At 32.6% G+C, this 23,336-nt stretch overlaps 1 protein-coding gene across 1 annotated transcript; it reads left to right on the top strand.

The window, feature by feature from the left end:
* Positions 1–17,091: 17,091 nt before the first annotated feature.
* LOC112013881 (probable pectate lyase 5) lies at positions 17,092–18,799 on the top strand. The gene is given in 7 exon segments (XM_065780249.1): positions 17,092–17,207; positions 17,333–17,802; positions 17,805–17,903; positions 17,906–18,080; positions 18,213–18,351; positions 18,540–18,666; positions 18,702–18,799. Coding segments are annotated over 7 exon segments (1,224 nt in total).
* The last annotated feature ends 4,537 nt before the right edge of the window (positions 18,800–23,336 follow it).

Here is a 23,336-nt window from a genome sequence, read left to right on the forward strand (position 1 = left end):
GAACCACCACTACCACTGTAGCCTTCCCTCTATTATGTTGTGGCAGCAGGTTCCGTTGGACCTCCTGCTCATGGGTTAAATCAAGGGTCCTGTCTGTGATTTTTTTATGAAACATCCTCCGAAGAGCCCTACAATCTCTAGTTTTATGATTCACATACTGATGATAGTGACAATAATAAGGGCTTTGCTTATCTTCCTTAGTAGGTTCTTGGCTTGGCTTGATGACTCTAAGGACTCTATCAGTTATCCACTTCTCAACTATCACCTTGATTTCTTCGTCAATACATGGAATGGGAGGCAACTCCTGTTGTTTTGCACCATCATCCCTCTTGCGTTTTACCCCTGCTGCTGATTCACCGCTAGGGACGGCAAGAGCTTGAGGAGGGCTTCTTTTTTTTGCTCTAGACTTGTTAGTGACAAATGGCTTAACTTATAGGGCTATCTTGTGAGCTTTTTGGAGTAGTTGGGCAAATTGATGAATGTCAAGGTTCTCCAAGTGTGCTCGGTATTCCGGGAATATGTTGTCGATGCAAATCTCTAATAAGTTAGAGATAACTTGGAGATCAAATCAAACCAATAATGCTAATAATGTCTATTTTGAAGCAAAAGAGTTGATGAGAATCATAATCTTTTAAAACTCAATAAGTTAATATATGTTAGATGTATTGCAGCCCAAGTACAGCCCAAGTGACCTAAACTAATTATAGGGTCCTTGTATTTGTAGAGTAAGTAACTAAACCTCCTGTTAGTCTATGTTTAGTCTAGGATTTTTTAAATATTCTCTAATATATAAATTCTATATTGGGTACATTGTAGCACAAATACTAGATAGAATATATAATTGTTAAAGACTGTCAAACCGTAATGTAGGCTGTTAGGCTAAATTACGTAAACATTCATGTGTGCTTTTTCCATATTTTCGTTCATCATTTAATCATCACATACAAATGACACAATCACTCAACAACTTTAAAACTAATTATAAGAAACTAAAGCTGATTTTCATTTGACCAAACTTTGAATGTCCATTATATATGTGCTTAACTACCCTCTCATACATGGAGCAGTCAAAGTAGTCAAGCATAGATTGCGGTGAAGTGTGAAGACATGCAGTGCAAAATCACTGCCGATCCAGATTTCCAGTTACGAATGGTCTAACTTCTAAGTTCAGGTGGTCTCCTTAATATATTCAAAAATTTAGGAGTCAATGTACCCTCTAGAATCAAGAAAAGACTAATTCCCTCAACGTAGGTACTTGTCGAATAAGCATCTTAACCTCTTGTAAATCTATGTCTAGTCTAGGATTAGTTAAATATTCCCTAATATATAAATTCTACATTGGGTACATTGTAGCACAAATACTTGATAGAATATATAGTTGTTAAGGACTATCAAACTGTGAATGTAGACTGTTAGGCCAAATTACGTAAACATTCATATGTTGTCTTTTTTTTTTTTGTTTCATACTTTTGTTCATTATTTAATTATCACATAAAAATTACACAATCACTCAACAACTTTAACAATAATTATAAGTAACTAAAGTTGATTTTCATTTGCCCAAATTTTGAATATCCGTTATATATGCACTTAACTCTACCCTATCATGCATGGAATAGTCAGGGGATGGTTGATGTGTTAGTCAATGCTACAGTATTTTTTATAATAAAATATTACTTTTAACTTTATTAAAGAGAGAAAGAGAAAAATATGGAGCATTAGATGCTCTTTGCCCCTCTCTCTTCTATTTTCGGTGAGTGTAAATTGTAGAAAGAGTTCTCTCATCTCTGCCTCTCTTTCTATTTTCTTCACAACTTAGATAATCATATTAAGCTAATCAACCAAGAAAAGTTTAGTAATTTTTGGCACTAGAGATTTAGATATGAGAGATAAGATATTCTAATCGCAAAAAGCGGAGAGATTAGATATAATACCGAATTTGAGGGTGGCTTTTTATAGTGATCGAAAACGTTTCGTCACAAATGTCAATTTTTTTTTGTAGTGAATAGGCATAGAGACCCTTTAGTTTTGTAAAAGCAATGTGAAGAGAAGTGTAAGCTTAAACATAGAAGAGATAAAAGTCCCATTATGATTGACCTTTCACTCGAGTTGTAGCCTAAAGTATAACTTTTTTATTTACCAATAACTACTCTCCAAATTCGCAATTTGTATAAAAGTTTACAACTCTAGCATTTTTCTCCATTGAAAGGCCATAAAAAAATTTATAGATATAAAATCTAAAATAAAATATTCAAGCACTAAAAAAATTAGCCCAACGGCTGTTGGGGATTATCTTGCAATTTTATTCTAATGGGAAGGAGCGAAATCAGTTAGTGACAGTTATTGACAGCTGTGAGTTGGTTGTGATAGTTGGAAAGTGGTTATTGTGTCAATCAGTTAGAGTACGGGATTAGGGAATTGCTGGGTGATGTATTAAGAGGACTTTACTAATTGAATGAAGGTTAAGCAATAATAATGTTCTAAATTCAGTTCCAATTCTTTTCTTCTTTTTTCACTCTCTCTCTTTCTCTCTTGGAGGTCTGGCTGACCTCGAATACAACTAGATACACACATTTCTTGATTTCCACACTTAACAACGACAAAAATTACCAATATTAAAGTTAAAAACAATTAAGTTCAATCAACCAATTTTGCTCAAAACAAACAACCTAACCCTTTAAAAAATTTTAAACAAAATAATTTTGTCTTTACATTGTAGCAGACGCACATATCAAAAACTCAAATAAGTAATAAATAAATAAAAATCCCTTTGCAATTGAGCAACAGATTCAGAAGTTGGAGTTGTCGCATTCAATCATAATGGGATTTTTTTTGTCTCTTTTATTTTATTATATATATATATATATTTATATATTAATTATTGGTTAGAAATGCTCCATTGTCGCATTCAATCATAATGGGATTTTTTTTGTCTCTTTTATTTTATTATATATATATATATATTTATATATTAATTATTGGTTAGAAATGCTCCTACTACTATCGAAACCCCTCTTCCCTACTAAGTTACCATGGATAAAATTGGCATATGCCCTTTTTGGGCAAAATAAGTAGCATTTTGCCCTCTTTTCCAAACTAATTAGGGAAATGCCCCTCTTTTGAAACTCGATTTTCTCAAAATCGAGTTTAAAAAAAAAATTTAGAGCCCTATAATGGTGTTTTAAGAAGCCTATAGTTGCGTTTTAGAACTTGAGCTCCATGAACTCGAGTTATAGGTAAAAAATTAAAATTAAAAAAAATTACCTATAACTCGAGTTAATGGAGCTCGAGTTCCAAAACGCCATTATAGGTTCCTAAAATATCACTATAGGCTCCTTAAAAACGCCACTAAAAGGCTTAGCTCGATTTTGAGAAAATCGAGTTTTAAAAGAGGGGCATTTCCCTAATTAGTTTGGAAAATGGGGCAAAATGCTGCTTATTTTGCCCGAAAAGGGCATTTGCCAATTTTTTCCAAGTTACTACATTTGAAACTTCTAATAGCAAATATTAGACCAAAAATACTCAAAAAGAAAGGTGGCAATAGTATAGTTCAACTCAACTTAAGTGATAGAATAGAAAACACCACCTAAATGGGGTTTCAATTCATTTTACCTTTCGTTTGTAACCAACACTCAACTCTAAAGAAATGTAATTGGTATTTTACAATTTTATAAAGCTTTTAGGGGGCGACCATTCACGCTTGAACTAGTTTGTTAAATTTCGATGCCCACTGGTCAGAATAATCCAATTTAACCCCACTTGAATCAATACCATCCATAGAATAAATACCAGCATTATCTAATGTTTTTCCAAGTGGTTGGGGAAAATTTCCAACCATGCCTACCACGCCAAAATCAAATTATATCAACTTGGAAAAAAAAAAAAAAAAAAGGTCTCCATGACAACTATATCTTATTATTTATCATAAAAATAAAAAACAGCAATACCTTATTAACAAAATCACGATAAGAAAAACCTGGTAAATAAATATTTTTTTTTCGAGAAGCAGGTAAATAAAAAACTTGAATATGCGAGGCTTTATTAGTTTTTGGATCCGATAATCAAGTATCAAAGTCTATTGATTAAGGTTGAGCATGTTTATTATAATCAGTCAGTTTTTTATTTTATTTTATTTAGTCCAAAAACTTTTTGTTAAATAGATATTTGTTTATTAATTTTTGATACTTTGATACACAAAGTATCTCGCTTTATCTCTTTTCTAAGGCATGCAATTAAACATCGATTAACATTATTTTAGTTTGGTTAGCCCAAAAAAAAAAAATAGTTCTTAATTTATTACTACTCGGACACAAGTTTTTGAAACTCCCATTAGATCACCACCAATTAAATCTAGTTTTTTTGTTTAGAGGTAGTCCCATGTACGGCTCTAAACACGTTACATTTTTCACTTCTCAACGACATATGAGGTGGTGAGCATCTAGGTATTCGACACATGACAAGCATTGATAAACTATTATTCATACACTCCTCCATACATGCATATACACTTAGATTAACTTAAAATACAATTTCTATCTTATATTAAAAAAAAAAAGAAAAAAAAAGAGAGAGAGAGAGATAAAAGAATTTGGACAAATTTGTGGGGTTTACTATTTTCAATTTATTTACAATTATGTCATTAGAAACATCTTATATATCTTGATTCCCCCTTTGAACCTCTTTTAGTAGGAATATGGATTCCCTTTAAAATAGGTGGCTATCCAAATTTCCAAACTTAAAGGAAATTATATTTTTTTTATAAATTGACAATTTTAACCCTTTTTCCTTATCATTTAAGCAATTAAGATAAAATATAAAGAAATCATCAATATCTTTTCCCTTGTCTTTATCTTTTCCCGCCAAAATAACATAAACAGGATAAACAACTCTTGATATATTCTTTAACGAAGTTCTATTTAGGTTTCACGTGTGGAAAAAAAAAATGTTTGAACGAGACCTTCCATTATTGCCAGGTATTCACTTTTGCTGTCGTGTGTGTATTGCTTAACAAATTATTAATAGTTTATGTAGGGAGTGGAAGAGTCCCCATCTAGGCCTGGGGCCTAAGAAGTAGTTGGGCCATAGGAAATGAGTTGGGCCCAGCTTATATGCTACAAGGAAGGCCTAAGGGATAATGGGTTGTGAAGAAAAAGTAGCTAGACCATCCTAAGTACTACGGAAGAAGAAGGCGACGCAGGAAGGTAGTTCCTGTGGAGAAGTAAAGAACTAGTCTTATCTGAACGATGCTACACAGATTGTCCACGTATGGTTTCCAGGAGATGCCTAGAACCACAGGAAACTTCCGGAACACACAAGAAGGTTGAAGATATCTGCCTCCGCATTAATATGGGGTTCTTACCTAACCTTTACTGCATTATATACAAATAAGACAGCTTAAACAGTACAAACAACGCCCAAAAGTCAGAGTTCTAGGATAAGGGTAGGGAGGAAACTGATAGAGTTAAGGAAAATATCCCTAAGACTCTGGCTGGCAACAGGACAGTTGTAGTAATAAGAGTAAGGACTGAAGCTATAAAAGGGGAGAGAGAGGCAAAAGGCAAAGGATCCAGAAGAAGAATCTATCTGAGGAAGAGAGATAGAGATAGGGAGAAAGAGTATGGGTAACACCGCAGGAACGGGAGAGTTACATATTATAGCTCTTGAATAGAAATTTTAATACTTGTTGAAAGTTCAAATAGCGTATAAAACACCAATGAACGTTTAGACCTCTAAATTCAAAAATACCAACACAAGCTTATAATCAAACAATATATGTGCGGAATATGAAATATAAGCTATATCCAAATTGGTAACACACTCTAAACCATAATTAATTACTAACACAGCAACAATTGAAAGGTAAAGAGAAAGGAAAGAGAGATACAAACACAAAGATAACATGGAGATGTGTTATCGAAGAGGAAATTGAAGTACCTGGCGAAAAACCTCTCCGCCACCCTCCAAACGGTCAATAATCCACTAGAGAATGAAATTAAGATACATGAATAGCATAAGACTTTCCAAGCCTAATCTACCCAGTGCACCTAAGTTCTCCAAACTTCTTGCTCCCATAGGGTTACATTGAACCTTGTCTTCTCTAGCTTACCGGATCTCGTAATCAGCTTATTGTATCAACCAAATGAATTGGTTCTCTCTAAACTGCTTCCCAAGCACCAAAACACCTCCTCACTAATATGGGTATAGTGAGATAAGGATTTGGCAAATTTACTTCCTAAGGATATGTCAATGGAGAGGGTGAGAGTAGAGGAATTTGGAAAATCAAATGATAAAGATTATGGGTGAGTCAATCTTGTTTTTCTCTAGGGTTTCTCTCTCACAATTCTCTCTAGAAGCTCTCTACATTTCGTGGGTATAAGGGTATTTATAGTAGTGTGTATGAGGAACGCAAAAAGTTAGTTTTCATCAAACAGGACATTCTGGCGACTCAACCTTGCGTCTGGAACGAGTCACGAGTTTAAGTCACGAGCTAACTGCTAGCCAGACTGGCAGTTTTGTCCTGTAGTGCTCTAGTTTTCGTGACCCTTCAGCTTCCCTACATGCTTCACACGTGTGCCACCTTTGGCGACTTGGCGATCGTGAGCCAATCGCGAGATCCAGTCGCGAGGCTCTTCTTGAGTGCACACATCTTAAATTTTCTTCACACTCTCTCACACACAACTCTTACATAAATTCCACCTAAATACAGGGTATCTAATTGCTAAATTACAAACAAATTTGGCATGGAATAAAGCTAATACATGATTGAATAAATTTAACCTTACACTCGTGGTCAAAGAAATCAACTGCTTGAGTTTCCCATTGTAGAGTGTTTATCCCCTATTGTTTACTTATATATAGGTTGTTTAATAATTGTAGTGGTAATCCGTGGAAAACTCCTCAGGGCTAGTTATTGTGTCCCCACAATTTATATTATGTTTTTCATTATTTATTTAGATTTTTTTTTTTTTTTAAATGACTTGATAGTTCATATTCAAATTTAAAGATAGAATGAGAAAAATAAATAATTCATTTAAGATTCCTAGAAAAAACCAAACATTATCATCTCATATTCTTAAAAATTTTAAGAGATTCATAATAAAACCAAACATAGGAATAATTACATTTCTAGAAACCTAGATGCTTTTTCCTCGTACCAGACATGACATAAGAGAATTGGGAATTTATTTCTCATTTGCATACCAAATACGGTCCTTTGAATGTGCCTTTATACACTTGTGCCTTTCCCGCCCAAATAACTAACTTCCAGCCAGCTGTCTCCTAACTAACTAACTGACCCAAGGTAGAAATCTTAGCTTACAATGCTCATACCTATTCCCAGTACATCATATACAGTATATTACATTTGATCACAATCATATTAGACTCCTAATATTCATCTCTTATCCTTCTTGAATTTTTTTTTTTTTTTTTTTTTGAGAAGCATCCTTCTGGAAATTTAAAAATACACTTTACCTTCAAAAAAAAAACGCCCTCACGTTCCTCATGTTTCCTTTTCTTCTATTTTGTTCGAAATTCAAATAAGTCTGTATTATATTTGAGCTGAAATTGATTTATTTTATTTTATTTTAATTTTTAAATATATACTCATCCTTATCCCATTCCATCCAGTTTAGAAAAAATAATAATAATAATAATTTTAAAAAAAACACTATTTATCCTTATCAGTAAAATAGATACTCATTCTTCTCCAAAATCAACTTCGAAACCCAGCATTTACAATTGCTAATGGATAATAAATGGTTAAAGTTGTATACAGTTGCTACAAGATAAATGTAATTGTTTCGTGTTGATTTGATGAATCATCATTTCATCACACATATTGAAGGATTCGAAGTGTAGAAGGTGAATAAAAAATGGGAAGGTGAACTGCTAACGGAGGTAATGCTCTTTCATTCAAATAACTTTTTTCTGTGAGTTTTAGATTATGATTTTATGTCTATGATTTGTGTTTGAATGTTTTTGACGATGAAGAAGATTCAAACGTAGAAAGCTTGCGAAAATTTGTATGATTCGTAGTGGTAACCCTGGAACAATTAATTAAGTACACATGTTTGGTCCTTTCGGACAACCACTTCAAAAATAATTTAAATTTAGGACTATAATATCAGTTTTCTTCCCTTAATCTCTTTTATATAGATAAGAACTTACATTAATTGTTTCCTATCATGATATAGTTAGATTGGGTTTCAACAATGTAAGGAATCTCTATGATTAAGCCCAAGGGAGAGGCTTTTAAGAATGTTACGATTTCCATTGGAAACCAATTGGGAGGTAAATACATGCTCTCCTTAAATTTTTTTAATTTTTTTAATAATAGTTTAAATAGTAGGGTTTTTTTTTTTTTTTATTAAATTCCAAAATAATCAACCATTATATGTGGATGCAGCAAAAATGTAAGAGGTCTTTCATGTTCTTTTTTTTTTTTTGTTTAATTAATTTTTTTATCAATTAACATTTTTATTCTTAATTTTCTTCTTAAATACAAGAGGTCTAGAGAGTTTTGACTATGTTTTATTTGCAAAAGGTGTGAATCTTAATGTTACTTGCAAATGTTCATTAGTTTTTAAGAGATAGTAATTCAAACTCCCGGATCTTAAGAACTATAATTACTGATAGGCAAAAACAATGTCTTAAGTGCTGTAACACCCCTTTTTCTTTAATCTTCCAATAATAAACATATGAAGGCTGATTTTTAAAAGGCAAAGTAGCCGACTTTCATTTTAGAAAAAAAAAAAATATTTATATTACTCTCCAATTACATTCCACATTCAAAAACTTTTCCTTGATGAAACTATATTATTGCATTAGATTCATTAAGTGGATGCTATTGTTTATATTATTTTCATCTCACCCCTTATTATTTTTGTAATTGAAAAATATAGCAACTCCGAATTGTGATGAATGGAATATATTTTTTCACATGCAATTTTTAAATAGTTTTATAGTTACAATTTCAATATGCATTTTCACTTTATGTAAATTTTTAAGATTTGTTAAGATATTCATCTTTTTCTTTTTTTTTTTAATTTCTTAAGTTAATACTGAATTATAGTATCATTTTCCAATTATAGCAACATTGTTTATCACATTAAAATAATTGTAAAAAATAGATTATAATTATGAAATACTAGCCTCTGAGAACATTCATAGCAAGGTTCTAAAAAAATATAGCTCTTAGCAACTCAAAACCCTACTTCAGTTATTTTAACAACCCACTTTATAATACACTCAACATCTAATGTTCTATTTTAATATACAACACATTAAAATAATATAAACAAAACAATAAAATAATATATCCCCGCACAATATACAATCAAACCACACCCATAACCCAAAGCCACCCTGATCAACCCACAACAACCGAATCAATCAACCCACACTCACAACCTAAAGCCACCCCGATCAATCCACACCCATATTTCACAATAAGCCCATGAACTTGTCTCAAAAGACAAAGTCCCAACACTACACCATAAGACCAAAGAACCCTAGCAAATGTGACCTCACTTGCAGAAATTTCTGATTTATTCATGTCCGAAAACAATTACAAGGCCTTCTCAGGACACCCACCTTGCAAATATGCTGTAATCATCGCATTCCAGGACCTCCCATCTCTTTGAGGCATTTCCTCAAACAGCTCTCTCACATAAACTAAACATCCACATTTACCCAAAGTCTTGATGGCCCAGTTCAGAAGAAACACTGGTGGTGTAGGGGAAAAGGTGACCAAATCAAACTCGAACTTCCAGGCTTCAACAGCGGTGTGATTGGAAGAACAAATTTGGAAGAGATTGGTGTAAAGGGAATAAAGGAAAAGTACTGGAGCAGCAAAGAAAATGGAGACAGCTTTTTGAAGATGACTGGCACTGAGGTGAGTGAAGATGGTGTTGGTCAAGGCTTTGCCGCTAGGGTCAAATTGTAGAAAGAGGGAGATGGAGAGGCTGAGAGAAAGAGGGAGACTGAGAGAGACAAAGAGGTGGAGAGAAAGAGAAAGAGAGAGAGAGAAAAGATAGAGAATGAGTGAGATACTTGGCAAGAGAGAGAGTGGGAAAGAAAAAGAAAGTAAAAAATAAATAAATAAACATAGCAACTTGCTACAGTTAGTTGCTAGTTGCAGCAACTTACTGTAGCGAATTGCTAAAATGTTTTAGATTTGGCACAATTGATATAGAGCTTGTTTTAGTGTTTTGAGCTATAAAATAGCATTTTAGCAATTTTCACATCTTTGATATAAATGCTGTAAGGAAGCGGTCACGAGTGTGCTTAGAGGCTGATCTAAGTTTTTTTTTTTTTTTTTTTTTTTAAATGGTTATTAATTTTCATTCATCATAATTAGAGGTTATTGCATTCTTCAATAATTATTTTTGTAATTGAAAAATATAGCAACTCCGAATTGTGATGAATGGAATATATTTTTTCACATGCAATTTTTAAATAGTTTTATAGTTACAATTTCAATATGCATTTTCACTTTATGTAAATTTTTAAGATTTGTTAAGATATTCATCTTTCTTTTTTTCTTTTTTTTAATTTCTTAAGTTAATACTGAATTATAGTATCATTTTCCAATTATAGCAACATTGTTTATCACATTAAAATAATTGTAAAAAATAGATTATAATTATGAAATACTAGCCTCTGAGAACATTCATAGCAAGGTTCTAAAAAAATATAGCTCTTAGTAACTCAAAACCCTACTTCAGTTATTTTAACAACCCACTTTATAATACACTCAACATCTAATGTTCTATTTTAACATACAACACATTAAAATAATATAAACAAAACAATAAAATAATATATCCCCGCACAATATACAATCAAACCACACCCATAACCCAAAGCCACCCTGATCAACCGACAACAACCGAATCAATCAACCCACACTCACAACCTAAAGCCACCCCGATCAATCCACACCCATATTTCACAATAAGCCCATGAACTTGTCTCAAAAGACAAAGTCCCAACACTACACCACAAGACCAAAGAACCCTAGCAAATGTGACCTCACTTGCAGAAATTTCTGATTTATTCATGTCCGAAAACAATTACAAGGCCTTCTCAGGACACCCACCTTGCAAATATGCTATAATCATCGCATTCCAGGACCTCCCATCTCTTTGAGGCATTTCCTCAAACAGCTCTCTCACATAAACTAAACATCCACATTTACCCAAAGTCTTGATGGCCCAGTTCAGAAGAAACACTGGTGGTGTAGGGGAAAAGGTGACCAAATCAAACTCGAACTTCCAGGCTTCAACAGTGGTGTGATTGGAAGAACAAATTTGGAAGAGATTGGTGTAAAGGGAATAAAGGAAAAGTACTGGAGCAGCAAAGAAAATGGAGACAGCTTTTTGAAGATGACTGGCATTGAGGTGAGTGAAGATGGTGTTGGTCAAGGCTTTGCCGCTAGAGTCAAATTGTAGAAAGAGGGAGATGGAGAGGCTGAGAGAAAGAGGGAGACTGAGAGAGACAAAGAGGTGGAGAGAAAGAGAAAGGGAGAGAGAGAAAAGATAGAGAATGAGTGAGATACTTGGCAAGAGAGAGAGTGGGAAAGAAAAAGAAAGAAAGAAATAAATAAATAAACATAGCAACTTGCTACAGTTAGTTGCTAGTTGCAGCAACTTACTGTAGCGAATTGCTAAAATGTTTTAGATTTGGCACAATTGATATAGAGCTTGTTTTAGTGTTTTGAGCTATAAAATAGCATTTTAGCAATTTTCACATCTTTGATATAAATGCTGTAAGGAAGCGGTCACGAGTGTGCTTAGAGGCTGTTCTAAGTTTTTTTTTATTTTTTTTAAATGGTTATTAATTTTCATTCATCATAATTAGAGGTTATTGCATTCTTCAATCACCAAATACCTAGAGGTGTGATCATATTATGTGTTTGTGAGTAAAAAAACTTTTATGTATATAATTCTCATCACACCCTTGGGTATTGTTGTAATAAAAAAAAATGCAGTAAACCTCAAATCATATATAATGAAAGGAAATTGTTAACCTTTAAAAAAATAAAGTGTGCTTAGACGCTAGTTTTTACTAAGATGGTATAAATCATAAATGTATGCAATAAATGTTTATCATTGCAAAAAAGTCAAGTTGGTAATAAACAAAGATGGTAATAATCCAAAAACAATGCAAGATTTTAAGCTAATGAATAATAAACTTGGAAAAATGTCCATACACCCATTAATCTTTGGAGAAAATGGCCAAGACACCCTCTAAACTTTTATATTGACTAATTTACTCCTTAGACATTTCACAACTTTCAAATCAATATAGACGCACTTGAACTTTAAAAAACACACACAATCCCAAGAATTTGAGACAAAATTGCAAAATGCCATTTTTGGGCAAACTAAGCAGCGTTTTGCCCTATTTTTCAAACTAATTAGGGAAATACCCCTCTTTTGAGTTATTAAAAAAAAAAAAATTGGAGCCCTATTGCGGCGTTTTTAAGGACATATAGTGACATTTTCAGGACCTATAGTGACGTTTTGTAACTCAACTTCCATTAAATCGAGTTATAGGCAATTTTTAAAATTTTTTTTTGCTTATAACTCGATTTCATATAAATCGAGTTACAAAACGCCACTATAGGTCCTAAAAATGTTATTATAAGCTCCTTAAAAACGCCGCTATAGGGCCTAACTCGATTTTGAGAAAATCGATTCTCAAAAAATGGGCATTTCCCTAATTAGTTTGAAAAATAGGACAAAACGCTGCTTAGTTTGCCCAAAAAGGACATTTAGCAATTTTGTCCCAAGAATTTGAATAACAATAGAATGAAGAGAGACAAACGTAGGTCTGAGAGAAAGAGAAACAAACAGATAGACAGACGATAGAACCAAGTGAAAAAAATAATAAAAATAAAAAGATTGTTCTAATTCACTTTTGAAAAAAATTTGGTTAATTTTTGGGAGGGTCACGAAAATCGAACTCATCCTAGAAACTTCATCAGTAACATCGCTCTTTTTAATTTCTTTCTCTTGATTCTATTTGGCATTAGCTTTAATACATTACTTTCTTTTCTTTTCTTTTTTGGAGATACATACCTTTAGTTATTTCATAGTAGGGAATAAGATTACCAAGCTATATAACAATTAGGAATTGACGTCATTTTTAGGCATCATATTACTTAATTATTGTAATGAATAGAATAATGGACTGATGCTTGATGGGCAAATACGTATTGATAGAGGAAAATATTTGGGAAAGTATGAATGAAAATGGAACCTAACAGAAGACACAGTTACCTTTTAAATTTTGACGTTGAGAAAACAGAAAAATTACAAATATGCCACAAATCGACAAAGTGAGTATGCTTGTTTCGAACCATGCAGTAGAACGGCACAACAGGACCACCGGAGCACTTTCGAGATATAAAGTGCAAGACGACGGCGGGATAAAGAAATAGGAGCCATGCCACAGTGGTTCTACTGCCAATTGTAATGAATAGAATAATGGACTGATGCTTGATGGGCAAATACGTATTGATAGAGGAAAATATTTGGGAAAGTATGAATGAAAATGGAACCTAACAGAAGACACAGTTACCTTTTAAATTTTGACGTTGAGAAAACAGAAAAATTACAAATATGCCACAAATCGACAAAGTGAGTATGCTTGTTTCGAACCATGCAGTAGAACGGCACAACAGGACCACCGGAGCACTTTCGAGATATAAAGTGCAAGACGACGGCGGGATAAAGAAATAGGAGCCATGCCACAGTGGTTCTACTGCCACTCTCTCTCTCTCTCTCCTCTCTGCCGGTCAAATCTAATATTGCAGAAGCCTAAAAAAAGGACACATAATAATCTCTTTGATGGAATAAAAACCTTAAATCAATTAATACCTTTTTCATTCTTTGCCAAGAGCAAATTGGATGCTTACCTCGACGTCATTTGTCAATTTGAATTTCTTCCCACCATGCCACTGCTTCATCGTCCAATTTATTAGATGCAAGCCGTACTTTTTCTTCATAATAAATCTTCCAAAAATTAAAATTATCTTCCAAATCAAGAAGCCAGTTAATAAAATTCAACTTACACAGATTGCCATCAAAGAATGGAATTTTCTTGTTGTTAGGAGTGTGTCTTCGAATATATTGATCATCGTTGTAGTGATATGATTTCCTAGCAAGAAGAGTAGCAATCTCTTCACGGATTTTGTGCATATGTTAATGTCTCTCTTCACTAAACTATTGGAACTTGGGCCTAGTAAGAATTACGTCTTCAACTTCGTTGTTATTGTGGTGGTGTTGGTTACCGTAACGCCGATTAGCTATCAAACCAAGGTAAGTCAAGGCTCTAATACCAACTTATGTCACAAAAGACTGAAGAAAGAAAATATGATGCTCTCTTTGATGGAACAGAAACAAAAATGCTAGTTTCTAGTCGTAAACCTCGAATCCATGAGAGATTCCTTCAATCCAAACAGTAATAGGGTTCTAGAATGCACCAAAGAAAACAATTAACAAAGTCTATATTTTTATTAACTTCAAAACTGAACTGCCTTTAGAGGCTCCAATGCATTTAAATTGTACAAAGAAAACCTAGGACGGTGAGGAAAATATTTCTTCTTCTTTTTTTAACCCTAATTTGACTAAACAACATTAAAAGAACCCCAAAAAAAGATGGAAATATATAACCTAAACCTTAAATAATGAAAATTATGTAAAAATACCAAATTATATAATTACTAAAATTAAATAGCTAATTCTGTCCTACATCAAAACCTAGGTCCATCTCTCTTCTTTCTTCTTTCTATTGTATTTCAAATTCTTAGAATTGTGTGTTTTTCAAAGTTCATGTGTGTCTCACATGCCACTTTCGTTAGTGTTTTAATGCTAGATTAACTAATGTATTGATTTGCCAAAAGTGAAATGCTTAAGGAGTAAATTGGCTAATATAAAAGTTTAGGGAGTGTCTTAGTCACTACTCCAAAGTTTAGGGGGGGTGTAAGCATTTTTCCTTGATAAATTATATCTTTTGGAGAAAGTCTTTTTTCTAACAGATATATTCAAATACTAACGTAACAAGTCATAAGTCAATGCTCTGCAATTCAACTTGTTGACAAGAATTCTTGGTATTTCCAAAACATCTAGGGTTCAAAATTTCAAATCTCCCCTCCCCATTTATAACCACACACACACAAACACACACACACACACACACACACAAAAACAAAAACCTAGGGCAAGATTAGTGGACCAACTTTAACAAAATAAGTATAAAACTAAATGACATGACATTCATTTATTTGGTTATTCTCGTACTTTTATTCATTTATTTGGTTATTGATTGCTATGTCTATCATATGAGACTTCGTCATACTTTTTACATCTTCCGATCCTTGTTTATTTCTTCTTCTTCATTATCTTCTTCTTTTATTTTTTCTTTTTTTAAGAACCATTGTTAAATGCGACAAAGATAAGGTAAGAATACATATGTAGGATTACCTTCAATTGTGTCAATTTATTTGTGATTATATTTGGTTATCCAATTGTGATACGATTAATATACCAATTTTAGAAGTGAGTTTTTCTCAAGATAAAGAATTATTTGTAGTCTGGCCTAGTCAAATACCACTTCTTTTGTGATACGGATTAGGATGAGTTCATTACTAAGTTCATATTCATAGTATGAAATGGTAAGAAAAGACAAAGGCAAACATGCATTATCGCATCGTCTTGTGCTCAAAAGTTACTATTCTTACAAAATATAATACATATCACCCAAAAATTAATTTATCACATTATTATCACATTAGTTTGTAATCAGACAAAGGTAAATATATATGTATATACATACATTTTGTTGTTGGATTGATGCTAATCTCATTTATTATCACATTAGTTCGTAATTTTTTTAAAGTAAAATTAATATTAATTTTAATAATTTTCATCACAATTTAGATTAAAAAAAAATTTAATAAAAAAACGTAATTTGAACTTTGAAGAATTTTATATATATATAATATATAATTTGAAGAAACAAATTGAACGTTTAAATTTCAATTTGTAAATTGATGAGAGTGTACAACTGTTAATTTGTTGGCTTTTTGTTAGGGGAAGTATGTAAGTGGGGAAGTGGTAGTTTTTTTTTTTTAATTTAATTTTAGTGGGAAGTTTGGGGAGTTGTCTCTTGAATTTTTTTTTTTTTTTTTTCATTTAGTTGAATTACCATTTTAACCTCATTTCTTATTTTACTAAACTATTTAATAAAATTAGGAGTATTTTTGACAATTTACAAAGTGATAACTAACTTTCGAATCCTCTTAATATATAAAAATATATAGAGATAACTATAACCTATGTTTGTCTCCCTTTGTAGCTTTATGGACAAAGAACAGTCAAACTCATAAAAAGACAAACTACAAAATACTATAACATAAAATTTGGCTAATGTGTTGGCTGAACTAGATGCAAAGTTTGTGGTTGATCTGCTAATGAAAGATGAGGGGAATTTTTTTTTTTTTTTTTTTTTTTTTTTGAGAAACCTAACGATGAAAGATGAGAGGAAGTCTAATGGTAACGATGTAATTATTGCTGATTGCAATGGTGGGCTACTAAAGATCCTGAGAGTCCGAATCTAGCACTGCTATAGGGAAACAAATAAGTGTGTTGATGCTCTTGCTAGAAGCGGCGTTGTACTTTCTCAAGATTTTGTAGTTTTTTGTTCCGNTAAGGACATGGACTTTCTATATATATATATATATATATATATATATATAGACAACAGGTTTAACTAAAAAAAACCTAAATATATAAGCCACATTACTAATTTTTCAAAATCCTTAATTTTAGATAAATTCTACTTTTAGTTTAAAACAGTTCTACATTATAGTACACACTATCTCTAGTTCTATATAAGCTACACGGCTCCTTTCAATTTCTTTGCACAGAACTTTTAATTTCTTCAAATTTGTTTTTCCTTACTCTGTCTCTCTCTCTGTCTCTCTCTCTGTTCTCTCTCTCTCTCTCTCTCTCCTCTCTCTCTCTCTCTCTCTCTCTCTCTCTCTCTCTCTCTCTCTCTCTCTCTTCTAGCAAATAATAAGAAATGGCAAGCTACAGCTTGCTCTCTCTCATTACCATTCTCTTCTCTCTCTTAATCCCAAGCTTAATTGCCTCCAGACCAGTTAAAGACCCGGAATTTGTAGTAAAAGAAGTACAAAGGTAATAAATAAACTATATTTGTTACAATGTTACCTTAAAAAGAAAAAAGAAAAAAAAAAATCAGTTACTTTAGTTTTTACAATTTAGATTCTACAGTGTTAAAATGTCTCATTTTTATATGGCAGGAGCATCAATGCCTCTTTGACGAGGAGAAATTTGAAGGGAGATTCCTCTTGCTCAACTGGGAACCCAATTGATGATTGTTGGAAGTGTGACTCCAATTGGGATAAGAATCGGCAGAAGCTAGCTGAATGTGCAGCTGGGTTTGGCAAGAATGCTGCTGGTGGAAAAGATGGTCAGATTTATGTGGTTACAGATCCCAGTGATAATGATGCTGTAAATCCCAAGAACGGGACTCTAAGACATGCTGTGATCCAAGATGAACCATTGTGGATTATATTTGACCGTGATATGGTGATCAAATTGAAGGTGGAATTGATTATGAACTCGTATAAGACCATTGATGGTAGGGGAGCTAATGTGCACATAACTGGTGGTGGATGCATTACTATTCAGTATATAACTAACATCATAATTCATGGGATAAACATACATGAATGTAAGCCAGCAGGGAATACTAATGTGAGAAGTTCCCCGGTCACTTTGGGCATAGGGGTGTTTCAGATGGTGATGCTATAAACGTCTTTGGTAGTAAACATATTTGGGTGGACCATGTCACACTTTCGAACTGTGATGACGTCTAGTTGATGTTATTAAAGCTTCATCCTTGGTTACCATTTCAAACAATTTATTTACACAACATGATAAGGCTATTTTATTAGGACACAGCGATGACTACACTGCAGACAAGAGCATGAAAGTCACTATTGCCTTCAATCACTTTGGAGAAGGGCTTACTCAAAGACTTCCAAGGTAAAGTGCCAAAAGGAAAAAAGAAAAAAGAAAAAGCGTAAATTAACCTGTCAATTTAATTGGTTTGGTATGTTTGTTATCAAGTTGGTACATTGTGATGTTTTAACATATACTTTTTACAATAATTTGCAGGATTAGGCACGGGTACGTCCATGTGGTGAACAATGACTACACCAAGTGGAAAATGTATGCCATTGGTGGCAGTGCTTCCCCTACCATCCTTAGCCAAGGGAACAGATTTCTTGCACCAGATGATGAAAAAAGCAAAGAGGTAAAATACCCTAATTTATTATTCAATTGCTTACTTTTTCGGAAAAGTAAATGCATCATTTTTAACTTGGTTTCTCACTTTTATTATGTACTACCAATTACAATATATCATATTCTTGAATCGAGTTGGTCCAAAATTATTGCATTTATAATTTTTACTAAAATTTATCCTATTGTGAACATGTGCAGGTGACCAAATACGAAAATGCACCAGAAAGTGAATGGAAGAAATGGAATTGGAAATCTGAAGGAGATCGATTTCTAAATGGTGCATTTTTCAGATCCTCCTCTGGATCTAATTCTTCCTCAAATGTTGCATTTTTCACATCCTCCTCTGATCTAGTTCTTCCTCAAGCGCTTCCGACATAAGTGCAAAAGAATCTTCTCTTGTTCCCAAACTTACAGCTAATGCGGGTGCACTTAAATGCAAGAAGGGTTCTGCATGCTGATTTGTGATATCTCTCAAACATAGCTTAGAAGCCTTTTAGGATCAAATACTTTTCTCTAGTAGAGATGTAACTTGTTTAAATTACAAGTTTTTGTAGTTTAAATTATGCATAAAATATAAAGCTTATATAGTAAATAATATCTGATTAACACAAAATTTGAAATGTGTATTAAGAGAGTAGAGGCTATGCAATTCAACAGTTAAATTTTCAAAATATGTGGTAATTTTTATTTTATTGAGTAAGGTTGTAACTTAAGGCTACAACCAATTTCGTAACTAAAATTTGTCCTACAAATATGATCAGAAAAAAAAAAAAAAACGGTTTAATCATACAAAATAAAGTAGATAAAGAGGTGTATAAGCATTTCACTTCACAAAAACTATTGAGACATTACAATTGCTAATTCAAATATCCTATGAGACATATATCAAACAGCTTTGGGTTTCATCAAACACTATAGGTAGTAGTAACAATCAATAATAACATGAAAGTGAAAACATAGGACGAAATTCACAAATCTATTTAGAAAATTTATATATCGAAACCAATACCCTTACAAACTCAAGATTTTGTAGTTTTTTGTTCCGCCCAACTGATGTTGTTCTTTTGGCTAGCCTTGATGTTGTCAGAACCTTGTATGAGCGTAACTGCTCCTTTGCCTCTATTTCTTAGTTAATGAATTGCTCCTGTTTACCCAAAAAAAAACATAAAATTGAACGCAACACATGCACAGACCTAGAAAGAGATATAAAATGTAGCAGAGGTTGGATTTGCAGCCGTCTTCAGCCACTTGGTTGGCTGGTAAAGAGAGAGAGAGAAAGAGAGAGAGAGACGTTATGGAAGTAAAAGTGTAAAACCCAAAAAAAGGGAGGGAAAATTTTCTGATCACCGGAGTAGGATTCCCTTGCTAGCAGTTTTTTGAGCCCCTTGCTAGCAGTTGAGATGGTGTACCTTGCTCTCTTAATTCCCAAAGACTATAACTGTTTTTTTTTTTTTAACTCTCATTTGTGAATTTCATGACTTGTTGTGACAAGATTATATTTTGTTGTGACAATAAGTAATCAAAGAACATTGTGACAATAAGTAATCAAAGAACAGAACCAGCTCTAAATAGACTTATTATGACAACAATTGCGATCTGCCACAATAACATTTCATTTTTAAAAGACCATAATAAACGTGAAAACGTTTAAGACTATCTTTCTAAAATTGAAAATTGCCCATTGTGGGATTTATTTAAAGGAAAAAACTTATATACAGTACTTTAAGTATTGTTTCTTAGGTTCTCCCCTTAAAATTCTGTCTTGTGACCACTTAATTAAAAAATATACTTTTATTTCATGAGAAAAAAGCCAAATAGCAAAATTTTAAGAGGGTAACGTAAGGAACAGTACCTAAGTCTTGCCCTTATTTAAAAAAAAAATGATATTGTTTAGGTGGGTTTCTTTTATAGCAATATAATTAATCTCAATATTTAAATAAATAAATAAGCTTTGTATATTTTATTTGGCAAAATCACCCTAATTTTTGGTTGTTGTCACTTTGAAATTTGAGGTTTGGAGAAACTATACTCCACCCTAAATTTGAAGGAAAAAAAAATATTTTCCACCCTTGACATCCGATTGACACAATTTTATTAAATTAATATTAATAATGTTGTGTACTAACATACCATTTTCTTTCCAAAATTATCTTATTTCATAATTAAAATCCATTTTTTTAAATTTTTAATTAAAGAATATTTTAAAATATTTTGAATGACTCTTTATTATTTTTCTGTTTTTCAACGGTTCTTTGACCCAACTTCAAAGAGTATTTTAAAATATTTAGTTGACCATGTTTGACCAATTATTTACCAATTTGATCAAGTTTCGCAAAATTTTCATCACAATCCGACCATCTAATTGTTGTCATATTTCACAAACACCAATATATTATCACATTCTTCTAATCCAATAGTTAGATTTTGGATTTAAGGCTACGAAATTATGGACATGTATCATTGTATCAGCACACCAGGAAATTTTGATTGGTCACTTTCTCACAATCCAATAGATTGATTGAGCTCAAAATTTATCAAAACCGGCATTTTATCACACTCTTTCAATCCAGTGGTCAATTTGTAAATCTAAATTTGGCACAAGATGGACATATGTCATTGTATCCACCTAATATGAAACTTCAATCATTAAAAATATGCAATACTCTTCCAAGAAAGTTATATACTATATAAACATTACTAAGAATCAAGAAAATGATCTAAAAGATACAACCCAAAACCTATCAAATGACCCTAATGGATTTGTATGTGACTTTTGGTTGCCTTGTTTTACGCTTTTAAAACTTGAAATTGATAAAAGCATGAAAATCAAGAAAACCTTAAAACACTTACCAATACCCAAAACCCACTTGAAACCTTCCTGATCAACCTAATTTGATCAAATCTAGTGGTCCTAGAACCAACTTTGAAGTTTGACCAAGGATTGACCATGTTTAATCATCTTTGACGAAGTTTAGTAAGATTTGACTTCTTTGTCTTAACAATCTAGCCTTTTAATTGTCATTGTACTTCACAAATACAAATATTACCACATTTTGCCAATCCAACGGTCAGATTTTGGATCTAAAATTGCTGCATAATGGCCACATGTTGTTGTACCCACCCAAAAAGAAGCTTTGATTAACCCTGTTCACACAATCTAACCATCCAATTAAGTTCAAAATTCGCTAAAACCAATATCTTACCTCACTCTTTCAATATAACGGTCAAACTTTGAATATGAGTTTGGCACATGATGGATGCATGTCATTGTCTCATATATATTGATAAAAACTACCAAATAACCAATAATAACTACTAAAGCATCAAATATGACTGAAATACGCCCCTCCCCCACCACAACCCCCAACCCCAAAAATCAAAGCTAGGAAATGACCAAAATACCCATAAACTTATAAAGTAACCAAAATCCATCCCAAAACCTACAAAATAACCAAAGTATCCCTTAAAACTTCAAAATGATCAAAATACATTTTACATCTCAAATAACCAAAATAGCCCTGAAGTACTTTGAGGGTCTTGAAAGATGTTTTTGTATAGTTTTTAAAATTAAGAAAATTTTCTAGAGTTTTAAGACAAAATTAAGGAAAATTCACCATTCAAATAAAATAACCATTTTTACGGCCATATGTTTGTTGGAAATCACCTTTATTGTGACAAATTTACCTGACCGTCGCTAATACCTTCTTTTCTTAAGAAAATTTTAACTGTTAACAACAACCAAAACATTCGTCACAAATAATAGTGCAATATATAGTGATGGAAACTCCATTAAACACAAGAAAAATAAGGGCATGAATTCCCCTTTTTTTTTTAAATAAAATTACAATTGTTGACGGCTTAGGTCTATCGCAAATATTATTTATTGCGAGGGATCCAATTCCATTACTAATACATTCTTTCTTTTAAAACAAATTAACTATTTACAACGGTCAACATGTTCATCGCAAATACAAACGCAATTAGAAAAATAAATAATAATAATAATAATTGCGATCGATAAATGTCGTCACAAATATGAAAAGTAAGGGGGAAATTTTCCCTCCAAAATCTATTACCATTTTCAATGGCTCCATGTCTATTGCTAATACCCTCTTTTATATTTATGATGGAAGGATATTTGTCGCCAATACTAACACCATTATATATATATATATATATTCAATGCACGAAAGCCATCACAAGCATTAATAGTTCCAATAGTTTTTCTTCATTCATTGTAAATAATACTTTATTAGCAATGAACATTTTTATTCCGTTGCAAAAAGTAAGGTGGGAACACTTCTCTCCAAAAACAAATCATATTTTCAACAAAAATAATAGGCATTTTTAATAGACTTATTTTGTTGTCACAAATGTTTTAATATTTAACAAGCAATTGTCAACTAAATGAACTTGCCGTCGAAAAAGCTAGTGTTTATGATGGTTTTTTGTAGTCGTCAAAAAAGTTTTGTTCCAAATAACAATCTTTTTTTTGTAGTGAATGAGCATACACACCCTTTCTTTTTGTAAAAGCAATGTGAAGGGAAGTGTAAGCTTAAAAATAGAAGCGATAAAAGTCCCATTATGATTGACCTTTCACTCGAGTAGTAGCTCAAAACATAACTTGTGTTTTGAATTTTGACCCTCTAAGCAGGCCTTTCAAAGAAGAATTATCTTCGACCACTGATGGGGGGTGGGGTACTTGAGAAACAGTGTGTGGGCTTTCCACATGGTACATAGCTTCAGGAGTGAGTAAATTTGGACCAGCCACAAGGTAGTTGAACTTTAAGCCCGTGCTTTAATACAAAAGGTTGATGGTCCTTGCTCAGACCCCCCACCCCAAAAATCAAAGCTAGGAAATGACCAAAATACCCATAAACTTATAAAGTAACCAAAATTCATCCCAAAACCTACAAAATGACCAAAGTATCCCTCAAAACTTCAAAATGATCAAAATACATTTTACATCTAAAATAACCAAAATAGCCCTGAAGT

Source organism: Quercus suber, unplaced genomic scaffold (assembly GCF_002906115.3).
Source record: "Quercus suber isolate HL8 unplaced genomic scaffold, Cork oak 2.0 scaffold_229, whole genome shotgun sequence".
NCBI classification, from domain to species: domain Eukaryota; kingdom Viridiplantae; phylum Streptophyta; class Magnoliopsida; order Fagales; family Fagaceae; genus Quercus; species Quercus suber.